This window comes from Aquarana catesbeiana, linkage group LG05 (assembly GCF_042186555.1).
Source record: "Aquarana catesbeiana isolate 2022-GZ linkage group LG05, ASM4218655v1, whole genome shotgun sequence".
Classification (NCBI taxonomy): domain Eukaryota; kingdom Metazoa; phylum Chordata; class Amphibia; order Anura; family Ranidae; genus Aquarana; species Aquarana catesbeiana.
The window spans coordinates 209,263,983-209,288,922 of record NC_133328.1 but is presented as its reverse complement, the minus strand read 5'-3'; the positions used below and the strand labels follow the sequence as shown (position 1 = coordinate 209,288,922).

Below are 24,940 nucleotides of genomic sequence, written 5' to 3'. Positions count from 1 at the left end.
CCTTCCTGACCAGGCCATTTTTTGCTATACGGCACTGCGTTGCTTTAACTGACAATGGCACAGTCATGCGACACTGTATCCAAACAAAATTTAGGTACCTTTTTTTCCCATAAATAGAGCTGTCTATTGGTGGTACTTGATCACCTCTGTGGTTTTTATTTGTTGCGCTATAAAACAAAAAAGACCGACAATTTTGAAAAAAAAACAAACATATTTTTTACTTTCTGCTATAAAACACATCAAGTAAAAAAAAAAATAATTTAATTTCTTCATCAGTTTAGGCCAATATGTATTCTGCTACATATTTTTGGTAAAAAAAATCCCAGTAAGCGTATACTGATTGGTTTGCGCAAAAGTTATAGTTATAGTTTTCACTAGTAATGGCAGAGATCAGCGATTTTTAGCAGGCCTGCGACATTGCGGCCGACAAATCTGACATTAAGTGACACTTTTTGGGGACCAGTGACACCAATACAGTGATCAGTGCTAAAAAAAAAAAAAATGCACTGTCATTGTATTAATGACACTGGCAGGAAAGGGGTTAACATCAGGGGCGATCAAAGCGCTACATGTGCTCCTAGGGAGTGCTTTCTAACTGTGGGGGGAATAGCAGAAACACAAAATCTCCATTTTCCCCCCTCACAGAACGGCGGTCTGCTTTGTGTACCCGTCGTTCTGTCTCTCCTCTGAACGATCGGCGGGTCCAATCACAGAGCCCCCCTGAGACAACAGCGATCACATACAGGTACGTGATTTTGCTCATAAGGGCCGCCCTGCCGCAGTAAATGTACGTGGGGCAGTCCATAAGTGGTTAAAGTATGTTTTTTTTGCCATAAACAACATTGTTTTCAGCTCTGACTGCGGAGGATGATGATCTATAGGGTAAGTATTTTTTTTTTGTTATTCTGAAACTCTGCATCAAAGATGAAGAACAATATGGTGTGTTACTCCGCACATCCACCAACCGGGCCCATCTTTTTGCAATACACTAGGTTCAATTCATTAAGCTGGGTCCTGGCCAATGATTTATGGCTGAAACTCACTGATTGACTGAGTGAATGACAGAAGAGAGCTCTCTACAGACAGCAGCGATTGTGACGTTTTTTTTTTCTCCCTGCAAAGCTGGGACTAAAAACCGGCACATTGCTTACTAAAAACAGCACAGTTGTTAACCTTTTCCCTGCCAGTGTCATTAGTATAAAAAAAAAAAAAACAGTGTATGTATGTATGTACAGTATGTATGTGTGTGTGTGTATATATATATATATATATATATATATATATATATATATATATATATATATATATATACACACATACACACACACACACACCATCATATGCAGACGCTATAACTTTCAGGCAAACCAATCAATATACACTTATTGTGATTTTTTTTTTTTTTTTTTTTACCAAAGACATGTAACAGAAAACATTTTGGCTAAAATTATGAATAAATTAGATTTTTTACATTTTGCATTGTACATTATTGGATATGTCTTGTTGTTGTTGTTCAGTCGTTTAGTCGTGTCTGACTCTTCGTGACCTCATGGACCATAGCGCACCAGGCTCTTCTGTCCTCCACTGCCTCCCGCAGCTTGCTTAACTTCATGTTCTTATGTCTTATAAGTATTATGTCTTATAAAAAAAGTAAAAAATATTGGGTGTTTTTTTCTTTACAAATTTTTGGTCTTTTTGCACTTATGAAATAAAAAACCAAGTGGTGATTAAATACCACCAAAAGAAAGCTCTATTTATGTGAAAAAAAAGATTATATAAATTTTAATTTGAGTACAGCGTTGCATGACTGCACAATTGCAAGTAGCGCAGTGCAGAAAAGTAAAAAATGGACTGTTTCTGAAGAGGTTAAAATCTTCCAGAGCTTAAAAGGGGTTGTAAACCCTTGTGTTTTTTCACCTTAATGTATCCTATGCATTAAGGTGAAAAAACTTCTGGCAGTGACCAGTCCCGTTTTACTTACCTGAGCCCCGTAAATTTCCTCGGCGGAGAGGCGCTCTCCAACTCTGCACGAGGTCCCGGCTCTTGATTGGATGGATTGATAGGAGCGCAGCCATTGGCTCTCGCTGCTGTCGATCAAATCCAATGATGCAGGGCCGAGTCAGGCCCTGCATCAGTCAGTCATATGGACACAAATGCTGGACTCGGGAGCGTGCCTGCAAGGTAATCCCCCGGGAGAGTGCTTCTCCTAGGGCGTTGTCTGATGAGGGAAGAAGACGTGAGAGCTGCCAGGGGACCCCAGAAGAGGATGATTGGGGCCACTCTGTGCAAAATGAGCTGTCCAGTGGAGGTAAGTATGACATGTTTGTTATTTAAAAAAAAAATAAAACACAAAGCCTTACAATCACTTCAAGCTGTTAAAAACTGTGCTTCTTTATTTGTAAGCTCTCACTAGCAGGGCCTTCCAAACACCCTTGTATGGAATATTATAACTGTATTGTCTCTCTTTATATTGTAAAGCTTTGCGTAAATCCTTTATAATTAAAGAGGAGCTCCAGTCTGTAAAAAAAATAAATAAAAATAAAAAGTAAGGGAAACCATCAGTGAAGCTTTCAGGCTTCACAGCTGGTTTCCTGCTGCGCTTTCCGAATGGTCCCGACGACTTGCGGGACTTGCGTGTGTCCGAAAAGGCAGCTGGAGTGGGGAAAGGAGGAGGGGCCAGAAATGTCAATCTTATCCAGAAGTGGTAATGGGTACCTGTCTAAACCAGGTACCCACTCCCCCCTCCCCCACATAAAGTGCCATATGTAGCAGTTGGGGGGGGGGGGGGGGCGAACAAGCGATACTTCCCTTTTTGGGAAGTGCTCCGCTTTAAGTTGGGAAAACAATTATCACTGGGGCAGGATGTGAAAAAGGATGTAAAAATCTTCATAAAGATATACAGAAAGCAATAAGAATCAGAGCAGACCACGGTTTATTTTCTGTACCAGTGCCTTAACAGAAAGTGAGGGGAAAACTCCCCAACAGCAAGACAGACAGAGTATCAAACTTTTCTGTAATATAAAATGTGTTGCCGGATGTTCCAATTCAAGACTAAAGGCCTCAATGGTCTAGTCTGTTAAAAGGGATACTAAAGGATATTTTTTTTGCATTAACACAAAAAAGAGGTTATACTTCCCTGCTCTTCTGAAGTCCCCTCACCGCTGCTGTCTGCACCTCCGCTCTAGGTGCCCCCGTCAGTAAACTGTATGCTAAGGGGTGACTCATGCAGGCATGCTCCCGACATTGGCTGTGTGCGTCCATACACATACATATAGCACTGGAAAGTCACCCCCTGCTCCCTCCCCACAAGAGTTTGACTGACAGCAGAAGGAGCCTATGGCCCTTCTGCTGCTGCTTGTGTCTCCTGTGAGACCAGGAAGTAGAAGAATGGTGCTGCAGCTGGGAAAGCGCTGGATTGATGAGAGGAGAAAGGCAAGTGTTAAAGGTGTCCTTTTATGAAACTGAGATCAGCGGCGATCCCGAGTCTCACCGCTGATCTCAGCTCATTACCAGTTTATGAAACTGAGATAATCAGCGGAGAACATGTTCTCCGCTGATTATCTCAGCACAGTGAGAATTTGTAACTGACTTCACAGAAACGGCCAGTTTATGAAGGTGCGATCTCAGCACCTCACTGGCGATCTGTGGCAGAATTCTCACTTTCTGATTCACCATTTCAGAAGTGGAGAATCAGAGTGAGAAGCACGAAACTGGCTGATATTCTGGAGAAAGCAAGAAGTCTTTTGACTTCTTTCTTTCACCAAACAGTCAGAGCACACCTTCCCCACCCTTACACACCCCAAAACCAGCAGGATAGGAATTTATAGTGTATGTATGTATGTATGTATATATATATATATAGATATATATATATATATATCTATATATATATATATATATATCTATATATCTATCTATATATATCTATATATAGATATATATCTATATATATTTTTTTTTAGATGTTCACGTCTCTGGCTGGGTTCACACTTGTGCGATGCGTGAACCAGCGTGATTCCTGTGCGGGTTTTCACATCGCACCTACATTGACATCTGCGCACCACTGCGGGTGTCAATGTAAAGTTAATGACACCCCCAGATCATTTCACAGATCGCAGTGCGAACTATGTAATGGTGCAGGAATCGGATCGCATGGGTGTTCACACCCATGCGATTCGATTACTGTCAGAGTTTGCAGATCGCACTGCGATATGCGAACTGATTTGGGGGTGTTGTTAACTTTTAGGCCCAGTTCACACTTGTGCGATGCCGGACATCGCACAGGCATTGCATGTTATTCGCAGCACACTGCCATTCACATTACATGCGATGTCTGTGCGGTGCAATATCAGCTGTACAGATAGTATGGCTGATATCGCACCGCATTCGGTGCAAACACGCACAGGACCCTTTTTTCTGTTCGGACCAGAATCGGATCGCATGTGTGTTCACACATATGCGATCCGATTCATGTCCGAACTGTCAGTTCGCAGCGCGATATGCAAGCTGATCTGGGGGTGTCGTTAACAATGTATTGACACTCCCCAGCGATTCGCATATGGCAGTGTGAACTGACATGCGAGTCGTTGCGATGCGGGAACCCGCAGTGGATTCGCAGTGTTCTCGCATCGCACCAGTTTATCAATTTTTATGTTTATCTATAATGAAATATATTTTATTTTAATTTATTAATAAATATTTATACTTGTATACTTTATTAAAATTATTTTTTTAATGATTATAAATGTATTTTGCATTTATATGAATGGTGTATAGCTGCATTACATATGTGCATTACATTCATTTACTATACACCATTCACATTTAAATAGGGACATGTATGATCTTTAAATATTGATAAAAACAATGTTTTTTTTATAATTAGGTTAATGTATATTGTGTAGGGGGAATTTAACTTTATTATTTTATTAATATGTTGGGGAATAATGTGTGCTGATTTGTGTTAAACTTTTGTATTTTATGGTTCCTCATACTGTAATCCCGCTATATCATGCGAGATTATAGTGAGAGGAGCCGTTCTCAGGAGTTCCTGGCGTTTGTAGATTGCTCCTCAACTCAACATGAGAAGCGATCTACACACTTTCATAAACAGGCACTCAGAGGAGAGCGATCTCCTCTGAGAATGCCTGAGAACTGAAAAGCGGTATTTTACCGCACTTTCATAAAAGGACACCAAAGTGCATTAACTTAACAAAAAAAATTGACATTAGAATCATTTTAAATTTGTCCCCTTTTGAGGGAAAAAAAAAAACTAAACAAGGTACAATCCTTTACTGGGTCCCCATACTATGTCATTATGGAAGGATTGCGGATCAAGAAGAAGTACATATATAAGATAAACAATGAAATTTAAAAAAGGCTATATTCATTGCTTACCTATTTGCATCACTAGAGAGGGCAGTCGGAAGAGGTAGAGATAAAGGTGCTTTTGGCGACATTCCTGAACTTTTAGTTTTCTCAGAGCCAGTTGATACACTTTTATGTGCTTTGCTTTTCTCTTTCTGAATAGATGCTTCCTCTTTCACAGTGTCCATCTTCTTCACCTTTGCACTTGACTTGGCTGATTTATCAGCTTGTACACTATTATCCACAGTTAGTGCTGGAGTCAAGGTTTTCACCTTAGTTTTGTCACTTTTGACAGAAGGAGAAGGGGCAGGGGCATTGTCTATTTTTGTTTTCTTTTGCTCCTTGGCATGATTTGCTTGTTGGGAGTTGCTGGCAGCCTCTGACTGTCCCTTAGTAGGGGTGGAGGTGCTGGAAGCTTTTGCTAGTACTCTGGCAGCCTCTGCTTCCCTGGCTTTCTTGTTTTTGTTCATCTCTGCAGCCAGGCTGCTCTTCAGCGTCAAGGTGCTTGGGGAGATGCTAGACTGTCTGCTTCTCGATCTTGACACCCTATGTCTACTTCGTGAACGAGAGCGTCGAGACTTATAAGGACTTCTGCTCCTTGACCTTGCAGACCTCCTATCGAAAAAAAAAATAATACAAAGTAAATACTGTTACCAAAGTGATAAATGTGTTTTGTTTTTTTAAAAGTTTGATTCCCCTTGAAAAGCAATAATGAGCAACACGTGGTGTTGTCTAAAATACATGCATGGCTTAAGAGACTGTAGTTAAACAACACCTTTAAATCTACAAGCCACCGACACTATACTTAGATGCCAAAGCTGTTTCCTTTATTTTGTGCCTTAATTGATAGGCCACAGTGTTAATATCTTGTATACCAAACGCAATGTTCTTGAACCATGCAGGTTCCTTTACGCTAGTTTCACCCTCCAAAGAGCTTTTCAGAGGATATATGACAGACAGTGAGGAGGCATTATATGTCAGTAAACGGATAGAGGAGCAGCAGTGGCAGCCAATTGGAGGCCAGTTACACTGTATGCTTGGAAATATTGCTCAAACGACGTTCCATGCATACAGAGTGCAGAGTACTTTTTGCACAGGATCTTGCTGCCAGCAGGTAAAAACAGGCAGTTGATTTTATTTCAGTTACTTTTATAGCGCCGTAGGAGACAATGAACCTGCCAGCATGTCATTGGAGTGTGGAAGGAAACACGTGTAGGCACAGGGAGAAGACGCAAAACCCAATCAGGTAGCGTCGTGGTTGGGATTCGAATCAACGACCCAAGTGCTGTTAGGCAAAGGCGCTAACCATTTAACCACTGTGGTTGATCTGCATGTTTACTGCGGTCAGTGGTAGGCAGTGGTTTAGAGTTGTCAGCCTGCAACAGAAATACGGATAATGGCAGGATCTCCAGGTAAGAAACCCCGAAACAGATCAGTGTTAATTTGGTCAATGAAAATGTCAAAAGGTAAAAATTATAAAATCTGAGTACACATAGTAATAGGTGAACTAGAAAAATAAGACAGTACCTTTGAAATGCATGAATCAAATAAAAACCTGCACTGAGCGACACGTCAGCACTTTCCTAACCTAAAACAAGTATGAATCTTGAGAGCTCTGACTTTCCAACTTGCATGCTTGTTGCCAGTTAGACCTCATGTACACTGCTGCTGGGAAACGGACGTTTAGGAGCAGTTGGGCATTTTTTTCAACTGCTCCTGAACTCTCCTCTATGTTACATTATCAGTACATGTACACAGGGTCGTTTAACCACTTCCATACAGGGCATTTTCACCCCCTTCCTGCCCAAGCCAATTTTCAGCTTTCAGCACTGTCGCACTTTGAATAACAATTGCGCGGTCATACAACACTGTACCCAAATGAAATTTTTATCATTTTTTCCCCACTAATAGAGCTTTCTTTTGGTGGTATTTGATCACCCCTGCAGTTTTTATTTCTTGTGCTATAAACAAAACAAGAGTGACAAGTTTGAAAAAAAACAATATTTTTTACTTTTTGCTATAATAAATATCCAAATTTATTTATTTTTTTTAAACAAATTTTTTCCTCAGTTTAGGCCGATACATATTCTTCTACATATTTTTGGTAAAGAATATCGCAATAAGCATATATTTATTGGTTTGCGCAAAAGTTATAGCGTCTACAAAATAGGGGACAGATTTATAGCATTTTTATTATTTTTTTTTTTTTTTTACTAGTAATGGCGGCGATCTGCGATTTTTATCGTGACTGCGATATTGCGGCGGACACATCGGACAATTTTGACACATTTTTGGGACCATTCACATTTATACAGCGATCCGTGCTATAAAAATGCATTGATTACTGTATAAATGTGACTGGCACTGAAAGGGGTTAACAAGGATGGGGCGCTGTAGGGTTAAATATGTTGCTAGGGAGTGATTCTAACTGTGGGGGGAGGGGACTCACAAGGGGAGGAGACCGATCAGTGTTCCTCTGTACAAGGAACACACCATCGGTCTCCTCCCATCTGACAGGACGTGGATCTGTGTGTTTACACACACAGAACCACGGTCCTGCTCAGTTAACGGGCAATCGCGGGTGCCCGGCGGACATTGCGGCCGCCAGGCACGCGCACCGGGACCCGAGCGATGCGGCGGGCGCGCCCCCTGGGCTGCCTGGAAGGATGCGCCATTATATGACGGAGGCCCAGAACAACAGCTGCACCGTCCCGCCGTCATATGACGGCGGGCAGCAAGTGGTTAAAGTAGTTTCTAGGCAGTTGAGTTTAGGCTTCATGTACACAAGACGCCGGTGAAAACTCTGCTGAACACGTTTTTAAAAGCTGAAACCGGCATTTAGAAATGCCCGTTTTGCCGCGTTTGTGTCTAGAAGCGTCTGCAGCGCAGAGAATGACATTTTGCGACCCAACTTTGGGGCCCAGTATCTCGGGGCTACTTGGTGCTAGGAACCCCAAATTTGGTGTTCTAACACAGTGGAACACTACAACATATCCAAATTTGGGGTTCCTAGCACCAAGTGGCCCCGAGATATAGGGCCCCAAATTCAGATCACAAAATGTCATTCTCTGCTGTAGAAAAGTGCTTGACATTTTGTGACCCCCGTATCTCGGGGCAACTTGGTGCTAGGAACCCCTATTTTGGATATGTTGTATTGTTAGTTCCACTGTGTTAGCACACCAAATTTGGGGTTCCTAGCACCAAGTGGCCCTGAGATATGGAGCGACAAATTCTGGTCACAAAATGTCAAGCACTTTTCTGCAGCAGAGAATGAAATTTTGTGACCCGACTTTGAGTCCCCATATCTCGGGGCTACTTGGTGCTAGGAACCCCAAATTTGGTGTGCTAACACAGTGGAACACTACAACATATCCACTGTGTTAGCACACCAAATTTGGGGTTCCTAGCACCAAGTGGCCCCAAGATATGGGGCCCCAAAGTCGGGTCGCAAAATGTCATTCTCTGCTGCAGTTTACCATCATATTTCTGTGTTTTCTGGTCCAAAAAATAGGGTTCCTTTAAAAACACTTATAAAACGCAAATGCGGCTAAACGCGGTACCGGCGCGTCTGAACCCATTTTTTGCTTCTGGAAAAACGAGGTTAAATGCAACTGCCTAAAAACGAGACTGTGTACATGGACACATAGGATAACACTTAATGAGTTCAGGGGCAGTTGAAAAAAAGTGTCCAACTGCCTCTGAACGCGCGTTTAACAGCATCTCATGTGCATAAGGCCATAGAGGCTTTTTTTGGAACGCAAAAAATGGGTTTAGAAGCTGAGTTTAGAGGCATTTCAAGCGCCAAACGCTGCTAAATGCGGTAACTCACATTTAGCCACGTTTCGTTAACAGGCTTTTTTTTTAAAAAATGCTTCTAAACGCAAACGTGGCAAAACGTGGTATGTAAACACGGCAAAAAGACGTTTTAAATATGGGTTACTATCTGTCAAGTTAAATTGTTCAGGAGAGGTTGTAAAAACGTTCCATGTACATTAAGCCTTAGTGTCTCAAATCGTACAAAAGTCAGAGATGGCCCAAAAGATACTATTCTTGTTATGATTTAGAGCCCATTCACACAGGGACGACTTGTCAGGCGACCTAGTCACCTGACAAGTCGCCTCCCGTTCTGTGCTATGGAACCGTTCTAAGGGGAGCGACGCAAGTCGCTCCGACTTAGAAAAAGGTTCCTGTATGACTTCGGGGGCGACTTGGGGCGACTTGCATAGACTTCTATACAGAAGTCGTTTTGCAAGTCGCCCGGGCAGTCGTGTGCAGATCGCCTCGGTGAGGCGACCTGCAAGTCGTGTTGCCCCTGTGTGAATGGGGTCTAAAGGGCCCTTATGCCATCAATATAAAAAACATGGTACTAAAACATTATTCAATTATCTGCCATGATAAATGTAATCCTGAATTCCTGTTTATGATCAGAGTAAATTTAGAAATCTCCCAGTATGCTTTTGGTATTTTGAATTCCCACTAAATTAAGGCTCTATTATTAAAGGAAACACATATGGAGGAAAACAGACTCTGGCCTTTAACTACTTAAAGTAGTTGTAAAGGCAGAAGGTTTTCACTTTTAATGCATTAAGAGAAAAAAAACTGTGTGCAGCAGCCCCTCCTCCGCCCCCCCTAATACTTACCTGAGCACCATCTCGATCCAGCGATGTTGTACAAGTAACCTGGCTGTCTAAGACTCAGCCGCGGGCGCCATTGGCTCCTGCTGCTGTCAAAGTCAGAGAGCCAATAAGGAAAGAGTGGGGGGCGGGGCCGAGTCACAGCTCAATGTCTGAATGGACATAAAGAAATGCGGCTCGAGTGCCCCCATAGCAAGCTGCTTGCTGTGGGGGCACTCAGCAGGAGGGAGGAGCCAGGAGCACCCAAGAGGGACTGGAGAGGAGGATCCGGGCTGCTCTGTACAAAACCACTGCACAGAGCATGTAAGTATAACATGTTTGTTATTTTTATACAAAAATAAAAACAAGACTTTAGTATCACTTTAAGCAGATCAGTGGACCAGAGAAGTGTGCCCACCAGGATCTCCAACTCTGCTCTGACTTTCCTTGTTACAGGTCAGTGGCCAACAGTTAAAGCCACGGAAAAGCTGGTAACAGGCATTTCAGAAGGAGTTTAGCCCTACATATTTCTCTCAGTGCTAGTTTAACCACTTGCCTCCTGGGCACTTTCACCCCCTTCCTGCCCAGGCCAATTTTCAGCTTTCAGTGCTGTCACACTTTGAATGACAATTGCGCAGTCATGCAACACTGTACCCAAACTAAAGTTTTTTGAGACAGATAGAGCTTTCTTTTGGTGGTAAAGTGGTTGTAAACCCACAAATAAAAAAAAAAAAACCTGCAAAGACAAAGGCATAGGCATAATGAGCTAGTATGAATAGCCGCGATGATGTCATTCTCGCGCATGTGTGCGGGAGCCGCCAGTAACGACACACTAAATGAAGCAACGGCATGGACGGCACAAACTGTGGGCAGCTGAAGCTGCTGCCTGTTCACTTCCTGGATTTACACAGACACACACCTCCAGCTCTGCAGCTCTCATTGGCCCTCTTATGACCCCCCCCTCCCTTCCTGGCAAACTCTCACAAGAGTGAGAGCTGTGCATGATGTCATAAACCTAGGCTTTTTACCAGACAAGAAACAGGAAGAGGGCTGTATAAGGAATTTACTGGCAGAAAAAAAATATGTTTTACTATCCACAGTTAGAACAAGGGCAGAAGATTTAATAGATGGAAAGTTGAAAAAAATATGACTGAAGTTACGCTTTAAACACCACTGGGTTGTTTCTTTTTTTACTAAACAAAGTAAAAAAGACCGAAAATCTAGAAAAAAAAAATTTTTCTTAGTTTGTTAAAACATTTTATAAATAATTAATTTTTCTCCTTCACTGACGAGGCTACACGAAATTTCAGCAGCCAAAAATGAGAAAAAGGGGCCGATAATGCAACCTAAAATGCACACGATTTTACCACAATTTTACTGTACTTATGGTGTGGTTTTCATAGGTCTTGTGACTCAAAAACTAGATCAAAAACGTAACACGGGTGTATTATTGATGCATTTTTGCTGCATTTTCAATGTATTTCAATGGGTAGGTATGTTTTTGGTGCGGTTTCTTAAACTGACCAAAAACGCAGCAAGCAGGATTTTTAACACTACAACGGAAGCGCAACAGACCAGTGTGAAGACATACCTAGAATTTAAAGGGATACATTTTTCCTGAGCTTTTCTTGCACCATAGTTGCTAATAATGGCCGACAATAAGTTCACAATGATCTAAATTCATGATATAAAAGAAGTACAGTCAAAGCTTGTTTGGCTGTACTTCTCCTATGGATCACAGTGCTCAATCGCTCAGTTCTCTGTGTTAGGGGGACAGATGCAGCATTGATCAAGTGCATCCTGCATTTTCGGTTTCGGCACCAAAATTTCCATTCGGTGCACCTCTACTGATATGCACCACCAATAGGTACTGACTGGCATCACTGATGGCAACTGGTGGGCATTGGTGGGGCTGCACTGATCATCAGGACACTGATGATTAGTGCCCTGATTGTAACTGCAGGTGTCCCCTGTGTGGATTTGCCAGTTTTCGGCTCTCCTACCCAAACACGTTGTCAGCGTGAGGGGAGGATTGCAGATAACTGGCAAATCCAAATTGTGATTGGAGACATGGTAAAGAGCCGCGGCGATTGGCTCTTTACCCCGATCTGTGATCAGCTGCATTTGAAGGACACAGCAATCACAGATCACTGTCGATGCAAGCCTCAGGGGGTATGCAGGCAGCGGAGCATGGGAGGACATCATAATGACCAGCAGGTTGAATGACACAAAACTGACCGCTCACAAAACCAACACAAGCGATGTTGCAGCAGCATTATCCCCCACTGTGCTATTGTCCTCTGATGGGGACAAGCGAGCTGTGTACCTAGCTTATTTTGCATATGCATTAAGGTAAAAAACATATATGCAATAGTCCCCCAGCCCCTAGAATAAGTACCTGAGCCCCAACGCGATCCAGTGATGTGCACAACAGCCTCAGCTCTCCAGGGACTTTCCCTCCTTACAGCCAGTGAGCCAATGAGAAGAGAGATGGGGTGGGGCTGAGCTGAATGGACACGCAGAGTAGCGGATCAGGAGCAAGCCTGCTCGGGTGCCCCCACAGCAAGCTCTTTGCTTTAGGGACACTTGGCTGGAATAAAGAGCAAGAAGTGTCACCGGGGGACCCGAGAAGAGAAGGATCGAGGCTGCTCTGTGCAAAACCATTGCATAGAGCAGGTAAGTATAACTTTTTTTTTTAAATAACACACACACACACACACACACACACGACTTAAATATTACTTTAAGCCTAGCTCATCATAAGATAAACAGTAACACAAAATATATAGCATTTCCAAACAAAAGCAATTTTGCAATGAAGTGAAAAGGTACAAAAACCACTGAACTTACTAAGACACAGGTGTCAATCTGTAGTCCTACAATCTATTTTTAGTGCCCCCAAATATACATATCTTTAATGTCTGGCTACTATAGATTCTCCAGGTACTATAGCTATGGGAAACAGATAAATCAGCAAAAAAAAAAAAAAAAAACACAAAAAACACACACACATACTTTAAAGCCCCAGTGTAACGTGCTCACATGAGTCACAGTACCATGAAGACATACTTGTCTGTCCATCACAATGACCAATAAGTCACACCAGCATTATCACCAACACAACCACCCTTTTTCAAAAGATGTTTACAGCAGATAGTCTGAAGAGACCAACTGAATGACCCAAACATTGAGTTTACAGTGATGTACTCCTTGTTTTCACTAGTTTTGCAATATAAATAGAACTAAAGGCCAATATTTTTTCTTTTCATTCTGGATGGTGTAAGGAATGGTTATAGCCCCTGCTAAGTTTGTTTTAGCCATCTGTGTCCCACTGGGGAGATTTGCTTCCGATCCCATAACCAAAACAAAAAGTGAGAGGAAATCCCTCCAAAGTGAGGGAAACCCTGGTTGTCATCTGGAATACCAGAACCAGTGTCCCTATTGGAAGATTTCTCCACTACTTCTGTTGACAACCAAAAACGTGAACATTTCCTACACTTTCAGTTATATTTAGGGTTGTACTGATGCCGACACAAAGCATTTGCACAAGTATTTTATATATATATATATATATATATATATATATATATATATATATATATATATATATATATATATATATATATATATATATATATATATACACACATACACACACACACATACATATATATCCTTTACAAATAACCTTTCACTGCTTTGTACCATCCACTGCTGACAGCTGAAGTGTAAACAAACCAGAAGGTATCGGTAATTAGTTTCAATGAGTACGAAAAGCAAAAGTATCAGTACTCATACTCACTGTAAAAAAAATGGTATCGGTGCATTCCTAGTGATAATGGTAAACATGACAAACAGAGTGTGATTCTCCCTAAAGGGCACAGGCAGAAATAAAAACATGAATGATATTGTAATCCCTCTCCACCCTATCCAGATTTTGCCCTTAGATACACAATAAAAAAGGTTTCAGAATAGGGCAGCTGTATTGGTAGTAACTGTAAACCTTGCAAGTAAAGTTAAAAGCGGAGATCCACCCAAAAGTGGAACTTCCGCTTTAATTCCTCCTCGCCCCCTGACATGCCACAATTGGCACGTCATTTTTTGGGGGAGGGAGTGGGTACCGTATATACTCGAGTATAAGTCGAGGCCCTAATTTACCACAAAAAAATGGGAAAAACTTATTGACCCGAGTATAAGACGAGGGTGAGAAATGCAGCAGCTACTGCAAGTGGAAAGAGAGGGTCAGCAATGCCCATCTGCAGCTGTATACCTCCCTGTGTCCTTTGCATGTATCATGTGTCCTGTGCATATGTGCATGTGTCATGTGTATATGTACCTGTGTGCATGTGTCTGTGTGTGTGTGTGTGTGTGTGTGTGTGTGCGCGCGCGCGTGTGTGTGTGTGTGTGCATCCTACCTGTGTCCTGTGCATCCTCCGTGCGCAGCTCTGCACCGATCAGCGTGTAGTATTCAGCCATTCACTGTTCAAAAGCCGCGCCTCCTCCTCGTCCAAAAAACTCCATTTCCCAGCAGTCAGCGGTCAGCCTATCACGGACATTCTCTCATCCTCATACCACGGACGAGGATGAGAGAATGTCTGTGATAGGCAGTCAGTGTACAGCCTATCACAGATGAGGAGGCGCGGCTTTTGAACATTGAGAGCCGCTGCCGAGTCTATGCAGCACACGCTGGCCGCCGTCTGCCTGCATGACACGCTGATCATGCAGACAGACGGCGGTGACTCGTGTATAAGTCAAAGGGGGGCACTTTCAGCTCCAAAAAAGGGGCTAAAAAATTTGACTTATACACGAGTATATACGGTACCTGGTTTGGAGAGGTACTTCCTTTCACACTTCCTCCTTCTGGCCGCCTAGGCGACTCCTCCCTCCCTGCAATCTTCTGGGACACGTCACAGGTCCCAGAAGATCGCCTGGCCACTGACCGAGCACAGCGCGACTCACGCATGTGCAGTGCGTGCCTGGTATTGAAGCCGCAAGCTGTCACAGCCGGGTGCCCACACTTATAAAGCCGGCATCGCGGAGAGAAGCAAGGCATCGGGTGGCCGCATCGCCTGGACCATGGGACAGGTGAGCGGCTGTTTATTTAAAGTCAGCAGCTACACTTTTTGTAGATGCTGACTTTTATTAAACTTAACAAGCAGTAGAACTCCGCTTTAAGACAAACATCTGACAAATACTTACAAAACCTATTACTGACGTATGTATGGCAGAAGCAATGGTTGTACAACACATTTGCACTAGGAAACTTATGACCTATCATAACAGTAACACCAACCTGCTGAATCAAAGTCTCAGTGCCAGGAATTATTTTTATCACGATCATCAAATCAGAACCAGCCCTGGAGAGTGATGGCTGAAAACTGAAGGTTATATGTAGATGAGACTAATTACAGTGGAACTAAACCCATCAATTTAACAGTTTCCCAAAACAATTAATTCAAAGCATGTTGTGAATGATAACTGTCACAGTTAATTGTGCTCTCAACAGAACGGTCAAATCAAATGACTGAAGTTATAACAGATCACATGTGCAGCACCATGGCAGTTGCAAAGGCTAAGGGCTCATGCACACAGGACGTGACAATGCATATGTTTTAGCACTGATCACTGTATTGGTGTCACTGGTCCCCAAAAAAAGTGTCACTTAGTGTCCGTCGCAGTCCCGCTATAAGTCGCTGATCACTGCCATTACTAGTAAAAAAATAAAATGAAAATTCCATAAAAATATCCCCTATTTTGTAGACGCTATAAGTTTTGTGCAAACCAATCAGTATATGCTTATTGGGATTTTTTAACCAAAAATATGTAGCAGAATATATATTGGTCCAAACTGATAAAGAAATGTGTTTTTTTTACATTTCTTTTTATTGGATGTGTTTTACAGCAGAAAGGTAAGAATATTGTTTATTTTTCAAAATTGTCGGTCTTTTTTTGTTTATAGCGCAAAATATAAAAACCGCAGGAGGTGATCAAATACCACCAAAAGAAAGCTCTATTTGTGGGGAAAGAAAGGACACACGTTTTATTTGGGTACAGTATTGCACAACCGCACAATTGTCAGTTAAAGTAAAGCAGTGCTGTATCGCAAAACATGGCCTGGTCATTAAGGGGGTAAACCTTCTGGAGCTAAAGTGGTTAAACTTATGCTATCGACATTAGTCCTAACAACAGTTGTTTAAACTGACACTTGGAAACATGATCTGCAAAAAAGTGTCAAGCAAATTGTGCTAACATGCCATTCATAATCCAGATCTTTTGATCTTGCTACGACGGTCCCGGTTCAGGCATTTTCTGTTATCAAGTGATAACACATGCACTTGCTGGAAACTACAAGCAACGCTACAGTATAAACTAAGTGGCAATGCTGAAAACAGTATTTTATGAAAAAAAATGCCAGTTTTTTTATGCACAGAGCAAACTAAATGTCGTCAAGTTAGGGATTACAATGTGCTTGGCAGCATCCTAAAGCCAGCGGAGAACAGTAAACATGATGAATTGGGAAGGTAAAAAAAAAGATGACTGTCATCTCCTCCAGTTGTTACTGCACTGTAAATTGTTTCAGTCTCCACTTACCTTATTTGCTGGATTATCCTCCATAAACATACACCCAGTAAATCCAGGGTTGTTCGGAATAAAGCTCTGCTGCTGCATAACAGGTCCTGCGGCGTCATCTTCCTTTCTCATTTCACTGGGAGCCAGCTGTCCCTTCTGGATGCTTGCAGTCTTCCCCAACAATGTGCCACCAGGTCCGTCTCCCAATGCTTTGTGGTGCCTCAGTCATTGCCTCCTGGAATATGGGACGTAGATATCCCAGGAGGCTGCAGGGCAAGGTTTATGTCATTCTTGACTAGGCAAAAATGGAGGCAGGGGGCAAGTCGACCGTGAGAATAAGAAAATGGCTAAATGCAGGGGAAAAAAGTGAACTTTTTCAGAGTAGGGAGGGTTGAAATGGTGAAAATAATTATTCCTGCATGAAGTCTCCTTTAAACACAGCTGTATTTATTTACTGAAATTTTATTCTGACAATTTGGGCAGCAATATCTGTTAGAAATGGGGTTCTACATTTACAAAACATGACATCACTACTGCAAAGCAGGTGACAGCTGAACAAACATGATGTCATCAAGAGCTATTAGATAATAAAATGACAGTAAAGTGCATGCATAGCCAAAAGTGATGTTTTCATTTTCGATAGAGTGGCAAAAGGTTAGAATCTCAGAGCTGCTGGGTTATTATTACTGTCTGTGTACCAGCTGGGGAGTATCACCTTTTATATTTGACCTTGTGAGCACTGTCTTCAGAACAGAAAGCAATGGGAAACACAAAATGTAAAAAGTTGTCACAGAACTGAAGGTTGAGAGGAATCTTCCAATGGGAAAATGTTTTCCAGTTACATCTAAAGAGAAGAAATTTACCCCGACTTTGCAGAGATTTCTTTTCCATTGCTCTGATGTATACACATTAGAAAGTGAGAACCTCATGAGGTTTCTAACTATTCCTTACTCTATCTGAAGTTTACAGGATATCTGTCCTTTAAAATAAATACCAGTGTGAAAAGGTAGGAAATAAAAACACCCCTCAGTGATCCTCCACCACCTAGAATATGCGCTTACCAGATTGCAAGCACAACAAGCACGTATATGAACCCAACTCGGTGTGCGGCTAGCACTGGAGCAATCCTCTGGACAGCGTAATGGAGGGTAACCAAGCACGTAGTAGGCTGTATCCAGATGTCCCGCTAGTGATAGAAAGTCCCTCTCTCTATCATTGGCAGAACTCTGCCCATAGGACGGGGAAAGATGGATGTCCTTGGTGTGATCAGATGTGTATTGATCCCATTGCCTTATGGGATCCATACACATCTGATCACACCAAGGACATCCAATCTTTCCCCGTCCTATGGGCAGAGTTCTGCCAATGATAGAGAGAGGGACGTTCTATCACTAGCGGGACATCCGGATACAGCCTATTATGTGCTTGGTTACCCTCCATTACGTTGTCCAGAGGATTGCTCCAGTGCTAGCCGCACACCGAGTTGGGTTCATATACGTGCTTGTTGTGCTTGCAATCTGGTAAGCACATATTTTAGGTAGTGGAGGATCACTGAGGGGTGTTCTTATTTCCTACCTTTTCACGCTGGTTTTAAAGAAGAATTATTGGGGGACTCTTCCCATCTCCATAATAGACTTTCCAGATTTCTGAGTTTATGGACTTTACTATCATTTTGCACATTTATGAGTAGAAGCAATTTGATGCTAATTTGTATCTATTCTTTGCACTGATTGATTTCGATGCATTTTTTTCATTTATGGTATAGCGCAGTTTTTAACTTGTTGTGAATATCTCACAGTTAAACTGCTGCTTTTTGAAGGGGTTTTTTTTATGTTAGCGCTGTGATTTTCTGTTTTTCTTTCAAATAAATGCACTTACCCTTTATGCCCCAACTTAACCAATCCTACCCTCCCCCTCAACAGAGGTATACTTACTGTACTGAAATCAGCTGCAATTTCCAGTGTGTTTACATAGAGCATCACAAGTCCTCACTGTCCCCACAAACTTCTATGGAAGTTGTTTACCTTTGTCTCCTGGGGGTGGAGGCGAATGTAAGTGAGCCCCATTGAAATCTGTGAGGCGGTACTGCACAGGCACCGCCAGGACAGCGAGGACTTGCGGCACCAGATGTAAACAATCACGGGAAGCTGCAACCACCGAATCTCGGTAAGTATACATCTGTGAAGAGTGAGGGTGGTGTCAGTTAGGTCAGGGCAAAAAAAATAAGTGAACATTGTTTTAAAGCGGACCTTCACCCTCCGCAACAACGTTACACCAATTTCCTCCTCTTCCTTCCTGTTACACAATTGGACATTTATTTTTTGAGGGGTTTTATTTTGAAATACCTTTTTCTTTACAAGACCTGACCCTGCACTTCCTTTTTTCTAACCTAGGTGAGGATGACATCAGACAGCTTCCTGCAGCCTCCTAATATACCATGTCACTTATCCCAGGGAACTTTGGGGCATGCACAACACTGTGCATGCGCTGTGGCATGTCACTGGGGGGTCTGCTGCAAGTTCCAGAAAGAGACAACCGCGCTTCCACCCCTGATAACATGAAAAGAGAAAATGGCAGCGCAGGAACCAGCATGGGGCAGTGTTTTACACCAGACAACGGTAGATTCCCTGGGTGTACGAGTATAGATTTTAGGACAACCAGCAGACAAGGAAAATGGGGGGGGGGAGCATAAATGGGAGTAAAGTTCCTTCTTGACCTCGTGCTGACCATGTAATGCATAAGTGTGGCAGCAGGGAGGGTGGGTTTTAACGCCCACACATGCAGGAATGAGGTTTCTCTGTCGAGAGCACACTCATTGTGCTGTTAGTTCCAGCACAGTGACAGTGTTTGTCAAAGACAGGCTCCTGATCATGTGACCACTGTGACAGCCAATCCCAGTGATTATGTGATCAAGAAGTCTGTTCTGCCTCCTGGCATTAAAATCCACTTAAAGCCCAATTCCAGCTGTATCACTTTAAATAATTGCTGTGGCTATCAGCACTATAAATCGTACGTAGCATTAGCTACACACAGTTTGCAGCACAGTCTTCCAGCAACGGTATGGAGGGTTCTCGGTCCTGGAACAAAACCGAGTTTGGCACTGCTTTGTCATTCACGGGTAGCCTTGTATTTTTATCAAGGAATACCTCTGATTGGCTGAGGTGGATATCTATTGTGATATCATCTGCCCAAATCTCCACCTCAGCCATTCAGGGGAAAGCCTTTTATTTATGGATAAATACAAAGCTTCTGTGAGCAGGGCTCAGCCAAACTCACTTTTGTTCCAACAGAACGTGGGAAGTTCCCATGTAGCAACTGAAACACAGCACTGCATACAGTTTATACTACGCTGACAGCAGCTGCAGCAATTAGTAAAGGAAATAGTTCACCTGGACCAGCTTAGCCCAAATAAACTATTTAAAATAGCAAAGCTGGAGTTAGTCCTGTTTCACACGGGTTTCCGCTTGTATAAGAGCAGTGTGAACAGCAAGCTTTGACAAAGCATTTGCAGAGCTTTCAGCAAGTTTTGTTGATGCTTTTAAAATTACCATTCAACTCCAGTTTGTAAATGTTGAACAGATCCTAATGGGAGTGTTGTTTGTCACTTTAGGCAAGCTGCTAGTAGGCTTTCAGCATGCTTCAAAGAGTGCTGAAGCCTGCTAGCAGCTTGCCTAAAGCAGAAATCAACACACCCATTAGGATCTGTGTTTAATATTTACAAATTGAAGCTGAATGGTAATTTAAAAGCATCAACAAATCTTGCTGAAAGTTCTGCAAATGCTTTGTCAAAGCTTGCTGTTCACACTGCCCTTATATAAGGATGAGCTCTGGCATGTTCGCACACTCCACGTGCAGAGCCCTCCAGGAAGTCGGTATGGCGTTGCGCTAATCACAGGCAGTGAGACATTTTCCCGATTTGTGTGGCTGCAGAGATCGGGAAATGTCTCACTGCCTGTGATTTGCGCAGCGACGTACCGACTTTCCTGGCGGGCTCTGCACGTGGAGTGTGCCAACATGCCGGAGCTCATCCTTACTCTTATACAAGCTGAAACCTGTGTGAAACAGGCTGTAGATTTTAAAGGGTGGCCAGGAGGAGCTGGAAAGTGTTAACATGTACTCATCCTTAAAAAATAACATTTGAAATTAGGGCTCATTCACACCAGCAATTTTCTTATATATATATATATATATATATATATATATATATATATGCCATTATGTGCCAGTGCATTGTGATGTATTAGGGTATATTCATACCAGATGCGATATGACTGCGTTGGGTGGCCACCCGTAGCACAGTCCCACCACATGACAAGGCAAAATGCTGTCTCCTGTGTGCCCCATTCACATCACTGCATTGGGGTGGTGTGTGCTGCAAAAAAAAAAAAAAAAAATATTACTGCACGCAGCACAGCACAGGGCAACCCACTACCTTACATAGTGCGATGGCCAATTGAACTTTATGACATGTCTGTGTGAGATTTCAATAAAGTCTGTTTAAAAAAAAAAAAAAAAAAAGGAAGTGAACAGTGTGATGCGCTGAGATCAGAAGCTGATGTAAATTAGCCCCAAAGCCAGCCATAGATGAATCCTATCTTGGCCCGTTCAGCAGAGACCGGCTGAGATTCAATCCACCTATGGGCAGGCTGGCTGTACCTAAGTCAATCAATGGGATGACTTCATTACAACCAGCCTGTTGGATTTTTTTTATATGCGATTGTTATTGGGATCTATAGCTTCTATAAGTAACCCTTTTGTTCTGCCAGCCAGGAAGGCTCCCTGACCGCAGGACACATTAGCTCTGCGGGAGGGATTCCCCCATTAAGACTGAGCCCTTGTTCACATCGAGTGCGGCTTTGAAATTGTGTAACTTCATCTAAAAAAGAAAAAAAAAACACACAATTTCAAAGCCGCATGTTAGTGTGACTTTGGGTGTGACTTTGAAGACATCTGTGCAGCTTTATGCACAGATGTCTATTCAAGACGCACCCGAAATTGCCAAAAGTAGTGCATGTACTACTTTTCTAATGATGCGGCACAGCAAAGTCAGTGAACAATGTGATTGCCGGCAATAGGATGTGACTTGTCATGCTTTTTGACCTGTCAAATCACATGACAAGGTGCTCCAATTTGAACGAAGGCTTAGGCTCCATTCACACTTGTGTGGCTTGTCATGCGCCACCAAAGTCCCATGAAAAGTTGCAGGCCCATTCTTTTCAATGGCATCTGTTCAAATCTTTGAAAAGGTGCCTACACTACTTTGATGTGACTTTTGATACGGAGAGTGTAAAATCAGATCGGAGTTGCTCAAGTGTGAATTGAGTCTGACTGTGTTGAGGGAATCTTGCCATTTTCCTTCCTTCCACCCATGGTGCAAGGAAAGAAATTGCAATCATCTATATGGCCTGCTTAACAGTGCATCGAAATGACCTGAACTGTGCAAAAAATGTCCTACTTTTTTTTTTAGAGAAGTGAATCCACAGGGCATACAGACAAATCACCTTGTGTGAATGAGCCCTAAGATACAATGTAAGATCCTAGCAGGTGACAGACAGCAGGACACACGTGATGACCCCAGTACCTGCCATGGCCTGTAATCATCCCCCCAAACGTTGTATGGAAGGAGCGGGGCTCACCTAGTGACCGGGCTGTACGGGCTCCGGGATCTCCGGCGGCCCGGAGAAGTGTCCGTCCTCTCATAGGTGGGAGATCGGCGCCCTAGCCGGTGTCCGCTGTAACCAGGACTGGGTGATCGAGCCGGGCTGGCCGATTTCTTGCGATGGTTCCCTTGGGGCGAGGCCCTGGACGAGCCCCGGTCCCCTCTGTAGGCCTTGGGCGTCTGCTTGCTGTACGAGGCCGCGGCGGCCTCCTCTCTCTTCGGCCTGTGCGAGGCCGCGGCCCTGACTTCTGTCCTCTTGGCGGACTCCTCCTGAGGCCTCCAGGGCTGAGCGTGCATTAGAGGTTCGGCGGGGAGCAACAGGTTCCCCGCGGCTTGCCTATTCCTCCTGTCTTCGGTCCGCCCTCCTCCCCGGCCATCGTTCCTGGGAGCCGACTCCTGCCTTCGCCTCTTCCTCCGGCCGCTCCGGTCAGAGACCCCGGCCTGGCGTAGAAGCGGCAGCGGCGTCTGGTGCAGCATAGGCGGCGAGGGGCATCTATCGGAGGCCGGGGATGGGATGAGGCCTAGCGCCGGGGTGAAGGAAGACTCCTGGCCTTGCTCGCCTTCGGACAGCGAACTGACGTCGTCGTATTCCACCGGGGCGCTGTGCAGAGTGCCGACCTTCCTGAGCAGGTTCCTACGTTCTCTCTGCCTCTTCTTTCTGTCTCTATGGTGCCGGGCTCCCCGAGGGACAGCTGGCACTTCTCCCTCCTCCATCAGGCCCATAGTGGCCTCTTCGGGCCTCCGTTTCCTTTTGCCGTGCCGCTCTTTCCTCCGCTTCCCGGACGATTCCCGGGGCCTGTGGCGGTGTCCGGACACGGAGGAGGCGGCTGAGGACGAGGTGGACAGGGCTGGGGCGGGGGGTTGGCTGAGAGAAGAGCCCCCGGGCATAGGGGGGCACAGAGGAGAGAACATGCCAAGCCTTTGTCCCCCGGAGTCCCCCTCACAGTGACCAATCACTTGTCTGCGGCTCACTCCGCACCGAACCCGCTCATGTCCGTATACAAGGCTTAACAACGATCCGCACTGACGGAGCTCAGCACAGCCATGACTGAAACTTCTTCATCCGGGACTCTGTGGTGTCCGCTCCGTACTCAGCCCATGGTCGCTCAGTCAGTCAGATAGCAGATCCCAGAGCCGTCCACGCTGCGAACAACACACGGTGCTAACACTTCCTATGTCAGCCGGGCCGGGCCCACCGTCTTCATGGTGAGGAGCCAGGCCTGCTACTGGGGCAAAGCTAAACAAGGAAGTCCAGCCGGCTCCATCATCTGCACACACACCTCCCACTCCGGCACATGGCAGGGAGGGGAGAGCCCGCTCACTGGAGGAAAGTCACTGGCATGGCAGGACAGGGCTAGTGAGGTGTCACCTCATACACAGGGGGGCACTGCAAGGAGGGGGGGCCCTTCTGCTTTCACTTTCGCACAACTTTCTGTTTACCTCATAGTCTTCCCTCCCAACACAGGAGGCAGCCCTCTACTTCTTAGCTCATTACTAAAGGCAACACTTTTTTTAAATTATTATTTTGAATACAAAGGTTATACCCTCTCTCTCCGCCCCCCAAAGGTCTCCCACTGAGGAGATTTTCCTTCACTTCCTGTCCTGCAGCCAAAACAGGAAGTGAGAGGAAATCCCTCCAGAGTGAGGGAATCCTTGGAGTTCATTTACTTAACCAAGTCCCCTCCGGAAAGTTTACCCCCAACCCCCCCCCCCCCTTTCCTGACCAGGCCATTTTTTGTGATATGGCATTACATTACTTTAGCTACTGCTAAAGATGAGCTCAGACGTGTTCACAAACAGCACGTGCAGAGCCCACCAGGAAGTCAGCACTGGGAGCGCTAATCGCAAGCAGTGAGACATTTCCCGATCTCTGTAGCCACGCATCAAGACATTGGGGGTTATTTACGAAAGGCAAATCCACTTTGCACTACAAGTGCAAAGTGCACTTGGAAGTGCAGTCGCCGTAGATCTGAAATGAGGGGAAGCTCTGCTGATTTTATCATCCAATCATGTTCAAGCTAAAATGCTGTTTTTTATTCTCCTTGCATGTCCCCCTCGGATCTACAGCGATTTGCTCTTGTAAATAACCCCGAATGTCTCACCGCTTGTGATTAGCGCTCCGCAGTGCTGACTTACTGGCGGGCTCTGCACGTGCTGTTTGCGAACACGCCTGAGCTCATCCTTACCCACTGTATATATACTGCGGCAGGGTGGCATGGCTGCACAAAATCACGTACCCGTATGTGATTTTGTGCAAGCGATCTGGGGCGCGCCGCTCCTGCTGTGATTGGACACAGCGGGAGCCCAGCAGCAGGTCCAGCGATCGCGATGGCCGCCGGGACCCACTGATCATTCAGGGGAAAGGCAGAGCGGCGGTCTGCCTATGTAAACAAGACAGACCGCTGTTCTGTCAGGGAGGAAAAGAGAGATCTTGTGTTTCTGCTAATCAAAAACACAGATCTCTCTTTTCATCCAGTGCATCCACCCCCCACAGTTAGAAACCACTCCCTAGTAGAGATGAGCTTTGAGTTCGAGCAAACATCGATCGACGATTGTTTGACGATCGAACATTATGGGGCGTTGGTGCCAAATTCGAGCGGTGCGTCACACCCCATAATGCACTGAGTCATCGCAGTGCATTGCTAGCTGATGATTGGCCAAGCATGCACTATGACCCGCATGTTCTGGCCAATCACAGCGCCGTCAGCAAAGACGGCAGGGTACCTTTGGC

The 24,940-nt window shown here is 44.3% G+C and overlaps 1 protein-coding gene across 2 annotated transcripts in view; it reads right to left on the bottom strand.

Moving 5' to 3' along the window:
- CDK13 (cyclin dependent kinase 13) overlaps window positions 1–23,604 on the bottom strand; it is a 92,724-nt gene extending 69,120 nt beyond the window's left edge. Inside the window, exons 1-3 of one of the 2 annotated variants that reach the window (XM_073630527.1) lie at window positions 22,187–23,604; window positions 5,398–5,982; window positions 99–167 (exon numbers count right to left, since the gene is read on the bottom strand). In XM_073630527.1, the coding sequence (XP_073486628.1) occupies window positions 99–167; window positions 5,398–5,982; window positions 22,187–23,121 (1,589 nt within the window). In that variant the 5' untranslated portion in view covers window positions 23,122–23,604. The remainder of the gene's footprint in view (window positions 1–98; window positions 168–5,397; window positions 5,983–22,186) is intronic. The other variant, XM_073630529.1, reaches the window with a different exon arrangement.
- Window positions 23,605–24,940: the final 1,336 nt, after the last annotated feature.